Raw genomic sequence first — 8,824 nt, forward strand, 5'->3', positions numbered from 1 at the left:
AATGCACGGCCCCATAAGTAAGGTCGCCAGTGTTGGACAGCCTTGGCCAACCCGATTAATTCCTGTTCATACACGGCCAATTTGTGATGCCGTTCTGCCAATTGCCTGCTAAAATATGCTATGGGGTGGGAGTGCTGCTATAATACAACCCCAATGCCCCCACCAGATGTGTCACACTCAACCACAAATAAGTCCTCAAAATAGGAAAGTTGTAGTACGGGTGTGGAGGCGAGAGCTAGTTTGAGAACCTGGAAGGACAATGTGGCTTCATCATTCCAAATAAAGGAATTATTCTTGAGGAGATTGGTTAATGGTGCTGCCAAGAGCCCATAATTTTGGATGAATTTGCAGTAGTATCCAGCTAGGCCCAAATATCTTCTCAAAGCTGAGTTATTCTGAGATTGTGGCCAATCATTAACTGCTTGAATCTTCTCGGGATCAATAGTGACTCCTGCTTGGGATAAAAAATGGCTGAGATAGGCAACATGTGACTTCACAAAAGAGCATTTAGATTTCTTCAAATAGAGCTGGTGGGCTCATAATAATTCAAATCCTACCCATAAATCCACTAATTGCTATTCCCCGAACTTGTTGTATATGTGTATATCATAAAAAAACAAGCACAAATTTTCGTAGATAGTTGCGGAATACCTCGTTCAGCAACTCCTAAAAAGTGGATGGGGCATTTGATAACCCAAACAGCATCACCACAAACTCAAAATGGTCATGATGTGTTCAGAAGGCCATCTTCTCAATGTCAGACAAGTACATACGAAACTGATGATATCCTAAGCACAAGTCCAATTTCGTGAAGGCCCATGAACCATTTAATTCATCCAAGAGCTCCTCCATGACCGGTATGGGGAACTTATCCTTCACGGTTTGGGCATTTAATTCCCTATAATTGGCACAAAATCTCCATGTGCCATCATGTTTCTTCATGAGCAAGACTGGTGAAGAGAAGGGGGAGCGGCAGTTGCGAATAAGGCCCTGTTGAATCATGGCCTGGCACAGTCGTTCGATTTCATCCTTCTATAGGTGTGGATATTGGTATGGCCTAATCACCACCACATCTGAACTTGGTTTTAAACAATTCCTATGGACACAGTGCCTCAAGGGAGGCAATCCAGAAGGCACGTGGAAGAGGTCCAAGAACTCGTTGAGGAGTTTTTCCATAGTGTTGTTTGGTTGGTCCAGTGTGTGGATGGTATGAAGGTGGTGGGGCTTGTTGTTACGGCATTTTCTTTCTTTTCAGGGCCCTCGTTATTGGCCTTTGCTTTGTACTCGAACCCTAGCATTCTCCTATAAGGGGGACGTCAACTTGAATGGAATTAAGCATTGATCATTAGTTTAATTTAGACATCGGATTCTCTCTCTCAAATAGCTCCAAGGTGCAAGCTTCCTTCAAAAGCTTGATTATTCTCAGCCATAGGGCGTTCTAAAAATCCCAAGCCTCACTCAAGGACGAATTTCAATCTGGAACTAAGAGGAGACCTTCGGGTGACTCGATCCATGGCAAGGGATCCTAACAACGTGGTATCAGATAGGACCACTGTCGACAATTCTTTTTCTCTAAATGATTGGCGCAATCTGCTGGAGGATGTTCGGATTGAAGGACAAACCCAAACCGCCTCAATCCGAACTGAAGTTATGGAGGTTCGGGAGACTGTTCTTCAAATCAATCTTCGACTTGGAGAGTTGCTTGCTCGGGATTCTGCTCTTCTGGGTAGTTCCAACAGGCCATCCGACAACCAGCCCTCACCTCATCCATCTACTCTGCCTCCTATACGTCTAGCACATCATACCCCACGGGGTGTCCACGGCCCAAGCCACTCCACCATTCCCAAGTACACCAAGCTCGATTTTCCCACTTGTGATGGTTCCTCCGACCCTTTAATATGGTTACATCGATGTGAACAATTTTTTTTGGAATCAAACAACCCAAGCAGATGACCTGGTCCCTTTAGCTGCCTTCCACATGCTTGATGAAGCGCAGCTATGGTACCACCAGTTTGACTCTGAACACCACATCAACGATGGCTGCAACGAACTCTGAAGTGTGTGGTATATAAATTCGCATGTTGTAGAAAATAAGTGAATCATGGATGAACCACTTAGAATCCATTGTCCCCTCTATAATTTTGTTGTGCAACTCTTGTAGGGAAGAAATAGTGGCATGTGCCTACCTAACCAAGTCTAATATGGGGAAATAAGACTGGCTGATAGCATGGATGAGCTGCTGGTTCTCCACACACCGTGACAAGGCATCTGTTGCCTTGTTTAATCTCCCAGAGTTGTACTCTACTGAAAAATCAAATCCCATCAACTTACTGATCCAATGTTGTTGTGGAGAAGTAGTAGTCACTATTCAAGTAAGAATTTAAGTCTATAATGATCAGTGCGGATGAGAAATGCACGGTCCCATAAGTAAGGTCACCAGTGTTGGACAACCTTGGCCAACCCGATTAATTCCCGTTCATACGTGGCCAATTTGTGATGTCGTTCTGCCAATTGCCTACTAAAATATACATTGGGATGGGAGTGGTGCTGTAATACTGCCCCAATGCCCCCATCGAATGCATCGCACTCTACCACAAATAAGTCCTCAGAATTGGAAAGTTGATGTGCGGGTGTGGAGGCGAGAGCTAGTTTGAGAGCCTAGAAGGACTATGTGGCTTCATCATTCCAAATAAAGGAATTTTTCTTGAGAAAATTGGTCAATAGTGCTGCCAACGACCCATAATTTTCAATGAATTTATGGTAGTATCCTGCTAGGCCCAAAAATCTTCTCAAAGCTGAGCTATTCTGAGCTTGTGGCCAATCATTAACTGCTTGAATCTTCTCGGGATCATTCGTGACCCCTGCATGGGATATAAAATGGCTGAGATAGGTGACATATGACTTCACAAAAGAGCATTTAGATTTCTTCAAATAGGCCTAGTGGGCTCGTAATAATTCAAATACTACACATAAATCCGCTAAATGTTTTTCCCTGGACTTGTTGTATATGAGTATATCATAAAGAAAACAAGCACAAATTTTCGTAGATAGTTGCGGAATACCTCATTCATCAACTCCTAAAAAGTGGATGGGGCATTTGATGACCCAAACGGCATCACCACAAACTCAAAATGGTTGTGATGTGTGTTGAAGGCCAACTTCTCGATGTCGGACAAGTACATACGAAGTTGATGATATCCTAAGCACGAGTCCAATTTTTTGAAGACCCATGAACCATGTAATTCATCCAGGAGCTCCTCCATGACCGGTATAGGGAACTTATCCTTCACGGTTTGGGCATTTAATTCCCTGTAAACGACACAAAATCTCCATGTGCCATCATGTTTCTTCACAAGCAAGACTGGTGAAGAGAAGGGGGAGCGGTTGTTACGAATAAGGCCATGTTGTATCATGGCTTGGCACTGCCTTTCGATTTCATCCTTCTAGAGGTATGGATATTGGTATGGCCTAACCACCACCACATCTGAACTTGGTTTTAAAAAAATCCTATGGACGCAGTGCCTCAAAGGAAGCAATCCGGAAGGCACGTGGAAGAGATCCGAGAACTCGTCAAGTAGTTTTCCCATGTGCTGTCTGGTTGGTCCTAGGTGTGGATGGTATGAAGGTGGTGGGGCTTGTTGTTATGGAGTCCATAGCTAGTCGAGTGATTAGTAGACGACGTGGGTAAATAATGTAATTTTCTGGTTTAAGCACTTGGTTGGTTTAGATGTAATTTCCTTTCTTTTCAGGGCCCTCTCTATTCTCCTTTGCTTTTTACTCGAACCCTAGCCTTCTCCTATAAGGGGGACGTCTGCTTGAATGGAATTAAGCATTGATCATTAGTTTAATTCAGAGATCAGATTATCTCCCTCAAAGAGGTCCAAGGTGCAAGCTTCCTTCGAAAGCTTGATTATTCTCAGTCATAGGATGTTCTAAAAATCCCAAGCCTCACTCAAGGACGAATTTCAATTTGGAACCAAGAGGAGATCATCGGGTGACTCGATCCATGGCAAGGGAGCCTAACAACGTGGTATCAGATAGGACCACCATCAGCAATTCTTCTTTTGCAAATGATTGGCGGAATCTACTGGAGGAAGTTCGGATTGAAGGAGAGACCCAAACCGCCTCAATCCGAACTGAAGTTATGGAGTTTCGGGAGACTATTCTTCAAATCAATCTTCGACTTGGAGAGTTGCTAGCTCAGGATTCGGCTCTTCCAGGTAGTTCCAACGGGCCATCCGACCAACTGCCCCCACCCCATCCATCTACTCTGCCTCCTATGCGTCCAACACATCATACCCCAGGGGTGTCCACGGCCCAAGCCACTCCACCGTTCCCAGGTACACCAAGCTCGATTTCCTCACTTATGATGGGTCCTTTAATATGGTTACATCGATGTGAATGAGTCATGGAGTACGTCGGCATGGGACGGATGGATCTAGTGTTGTGAGGGAGTGGGCCCACTGATCTGCTCTAGTCTGGTTCAGGGCAGAACCCTTCCTGGGTTCCCGATTACTGCTGTTCTCCCGCTGAATGATTTTTATTAATCCCCCTTGGTATGCTCGCCACTGTTGGCAGCCGTGGGCTACTGGGAGTTGGCTCGATCGGGGTGGTGACTCTCTGCTGTTCTCGATGGACACCCTGGTCGTGATCAAAGGCTGAACAAGGATGGACTTCTGGTGGTTCGATGTCTGACAAGCAGTCCTCTGCTGTTCTGGCGGAATTTCAGCAGCACCTCCCTGCTGTCGTCGTGCTCAGAAAAACTCACCGCCAGTTACCTACTCTGCAGTAGGGAGACAACAACTCCCTGCTGTTCTCCAAACAACCCAGCACAACAACCCGAGGTGCTGTTTCATCTTCCAAGTTTCACGTTTCTGCTGTAAGATACAATGAACAGCAGCACCTAAAACCAGAGAAGGTTCGGGCTGCTGTTCAGCAGAGGGATCTGTAAAAACGGAAGCTTAAACGGCAAAAAGGGGAAGATTTGAGGGGGATAACTAGACCTCAATGGGAACTCCAACCTTGAGCTCGAGAAGGAGAACTCAATTCCTGTTTGGGGGCAAATAAAAGTTGACATCTCACATTCCAATCTTCCCTCCTACAAATATTTCACGCCAACCATAGTTTAGGGCAAAAATTACAAAAATACCCCTAAGGCATATTTAATCCCGACTGAATAAAAACATAAATATAACTAAAGGACTCAGTACCCAGTGACTCAGCCATGGTGCCGCTGAGTTACACGGCTCACTATCATGTCCATAACACTCTCTGCCAACCATGATAGCACACATGAAGGCATCCAAAAAACATTGCATCGTGTTCGGGCAGATCTCTATTGGCGGGCCATGAAGACCACCATTACAACATATGTCATAGCTTGCCAGGTATATCAACGCAACAAGGCCGAACACTTAAGTCCAGCAGGCCTTCTTCACCCTCTCGCACTCCCTACACAAGTCTAGGCCGATATTTCTATGGACTTCATCGATGGTCTTCCCCAGACAACCAGCAAATCGGTATTATTTGTGATGGTCGATAGATTCTCCAAGTATGCACATTTTATTCCTGTGGTACACCCATATACAACATCCTGAGTGGCACAAACTTCCTCAATTATATTGTCTGCTTGCATGGCATTCCAGAATCCATTATTAGTGATCGGGACGCGGTTTTTACTATGACTTTCTAGCGGGAACTGTTTCGTCAGAGCGACATGAAGCTAAATTTTTTCATATTATCCTCAGACAGATGGACAAATTGGGGTGGTTAATTGCACCATAGAGATGTAACTACGATGCCTTGTGGGTGGTCGTCCTAAAAACTGGGTTTAGTGGTTACCGTGGGTTGAGTACTGTTACAACACTTCCTTCCACTCAGCCTTGCAATCAACTCCAATCAGGGTTCTATATGGCAGAGATCCTCCTAGGCTTCTCTCTTATACTCCAGTTTCCACTCGTGCGGAAGCAATTGATCAGGTCCTCATGGACTGCTACCAAGTACTGCAGAATATTATATATCGCCTCCTACTAGCACAGGTTCGTATGAAAGATTTCTATGACAAGGAGCACAGAGATGTCTCATACGAGGTGGGGGACTTCGTTTGGCTACGACTCCAATCGTACAGACAACACTCCATTGAAGGACCCACACCACCCCCACCCCCCACCCCCCCCCCACCATAAACTCTCACCAAAGTACTTTGGGCCTTTCCCCATTAGTTGGCGAATGGGACCAGTGGCCTATCAACTGCAACTTCCTGCCACGGGCAAGCTATACGATTTGTTTCATGTCTCCCTACTGAAACCCAATAAGCATAGACCAACGCCCCCCCCCCCCCCCCCCCCCCCCCCCCCCTCCATTCCTTCCTCCGATGGACAACGGATGTCTCTTCCTTACACCAGCTATGGTGTTACGAGCCAGATTGGTTAATGACCAGTGGAAGATTCTTGTCCATTGGACAGCTGCCGAACCAGCCGCAACTACTACATGGGAATAGTTGGACAACATCAAGCAGGTCTACCCATCTTATGAGCTGGAAGACATGCTCTTTCTCCATGTGGGGCAGATATTGAGGACTCAATAGATAACCAAGTCATTCAAAGGAGGCGCACTGAGTCCCTGATTTAATTGCTTTATTTCCATATTTTTTTAAATTCGTTTTTATGCATTATTTATGTTAAATTGCCGTAGGGGCAGAATTATAAAATTAAACCCTACAACTATGTTGGTGTCAACCCTACAAGAAGGAAGGAGAATAAGAAAAGGCAAGTCTTGAATTAGGTTAAACAGGGTTCAGAGTTCTCCTTGACGAGCTCTAGGGTTTGGAGGTCTCCTTGACGAGCTCTAGGACCAAGTTCCCTCTTGAATCTGAATTTCTTTCCTCTCTCTTTGATTTTCTATTTTTCCTTGCTCTTTACAATAAATGAGGGATTTCTTCCTCTTTTCTGAGCTCAACAAGAGGGCTTTAGCCTCTAATCAGCAAGAGAGGATCTCTCTCTCTCTCTCTCTTTCTCTCTCTCTCTCTCTCTCTCTCTCTCTCTCTCTCTCTCTCTCTCTCTCTCTCTCTCTCTCTCTCTCTCTCTCTCTCTCTTTTCGAGCAAAGATAGAGGCTTTCCAGACCCTATACCGAGCGCAGCAAAGGCCAGAGGTTCTTAAGCCTCTAAACCTGAGAGCAGCAAGGTTAGGGATTCCTAACCTCTCATCCGTGGACTGCCCAAGTTAGAGGCTTTTCAGCCCCTAACCCGGACAGCAGCTGGAAAGGTCCTAACCCTCTCAGCTGAGAGAAGCAAGGGGTCATTCCCCTCTTCTTCGAGAGAAGCAAGGGCCTCCCAGCCCCTTACTGAGAATAGAAACATAGCTGAAAAAAGGAGGCTCTTTTCCTCTTAACCGAGAGCAGTAGCTCTCTTCCAACTCTGGATTCGCCAATCCCACACCGAGTTACTCGATCCATGATAAGAGACCATAACATGAAACTTTTTCTTGGAAAGAGGAGGCACAAATGGTCCCAGGAGACATATTTTTACTTGAAATACTTTCCCAATGTTTCATAGAAAAATGCAGTAACAAGTCCTTATAGTCGTAGAAAGTAATTTGTTTTAGATAAAATTTCCTCGTAAATATTTCCAACTTGAAAAGTGTTTCTAGGAAATCTGAGGCACTAATGGACCGTAACAACGTAATATTACTAGAAATAATTTTCCAACGTTTCCTGAAAAATTGCATTTACAAGCCCTTATGGTTGTAGAAAGTAATTTGATTCAGGAAAAATTCTCTTACAACAAAATTTTCCTGTTAAGAATTTTTAGCTTGAAAAGTGTTTCCAGGAATCATCAGGCCCTAATGGCCCTTAGAGATGTATTTTTACTAGAAACACTTTCCCAATGTTTCCTAGCAAAAAAAGTACTAACAAGGCCTTACAGGTGTGGAAAGTAATTTTTTTAAGAAAAATTTTCCTCTTAAGAATCTTCAGCATGAAAATGTCTCCTAAAATCATTAGGCATAAATGGTCCCTAGAGATGTACTTTTACTATAAATAATTTTTGAACATTTTCAGAAAAATACTCAAAAAAAAGACCTTATAGTTGTAGAAAGTAATTTGTTTCATCAAAATTTGCCATACAAAAAATTTTCTTGGACAAACTATTCATCTAGAAAAATGTTTCTAGGAAACATGAGGCACTAATGGTCCGTGAAGCCGTATTTTTACTCCTAATACTTTTTTAATATTTCTTTTAAAATGCACTAACAAGACCTTATAGTTGTAGAAAGTAATTTGTTTAAGAAAAAATATGAGGCCCTTATGGTCCCTGTAGAAGTATTTTTATAAGAAATACATTTCCAACTTTTTTTTTACGAAAAGACACTAACAAGGCCTTTTAGTTGTAGAAAGTAATTTCTTTCAGCAAAAATTGTTTTACCTCAAAAATTTTTAGGTAAGAATTTTCAGCTAGAAAAGTGTTTCCAAGAAACATAAGGCAATAGAAATCTTTTCCAATCTTTCCTGAAAAAACGCACTAACAAAGCCTAACAGTTATAGAAAGTAATTTTTTTTAGCAAAAATTGCCTTACCACAAAAAAATTTTGTGGTAAGAATTTTTCGCAAGAAAAGAGATTCCATAGTCACTAATGGTCCCTGTAGATGTATTTTTTCTAGAAATACTTTTGAAATGTTTCCAAAAAATGCACTTCTAAGGCCTTGTAGTTGTAAAATTTAATTTATTTGTGCAAAAACTAACTTACCATAAAATTTTCCTTGTAAGAATTTTCCTCTAGAAAAGTGATTCCAGGAAACATGAGTCACTAATGGTCCCTGTAGACATAT

The 8,824-nt window shown here is 43.2% G+C and overlaps 1 protein-coding gene across 1 annotated transcript; it reads left to right on the top strand.

Moving 5' to 3' along the window:
* Window positions 1-5,255: 5,255 nt before the first annotated feature.
* Window positions 5,256-6,575, top strand: LOC137959511 (uncharacterized). Its single transcript, XM_068806871.1, has 6 exons — window positions 5,256-5,459; window positions 5,543-5,671; window positions 5,785-5,836; window positions 5,881-6,121; window positions 6,222-6,291; window positions 6,405-6,575. Exons 1-6 carry the CDS (start codon window positions 5,256-5,258, stop codon window positions 6,573-6,575), a joined length of 867 nt encoding a protein of 288 aa, XP_068662972.1.
* Window positions 6,576-8,824: the final 2,249 nt, after the last annotated feature.

This window comes from Aristolochia californica, unplaced genomic scaffold (genome assembly GCF_029961685.1).
Source record: "Aristolochia californica isolate CCGP_79_NKW_82.1479 unplaced genomic scaffold, dmAriCali1.0.hap1 SCAF_3, whole genome shotgun sequence".
NCBI lineage: Eukaryota > Viridiplantae > Streptophyta > Magnoliopsida > Piperales > Aristolochiaceae > Aristolochia > Aristolochia californica.

Excerpts from the sequence above, each read along its gene's own strand:
- LOC137959511 (XM_068806871.1), top strand. The coding sequence starts at position 5,256 with ATGTCCATAACACTCTCTGCCAACCATGATAGCACACATGAAGGCATC. Across the intron at positions 5,460-5,542 it reads CTCTCGCACTCCCTACACAA|ATTCTCCAAGTATGCACATT; the intron begins GTCTAGGCCGAT and ends GATGGTCGATAG. Across the intron at positions 5,837-5,880 it reads CCTAAAAACTGGGTTTAGTG|CCTTGCAATCAACTCCAATC; the intron begins GTTACCGTGGGT and ends CCTTCCACTCAG.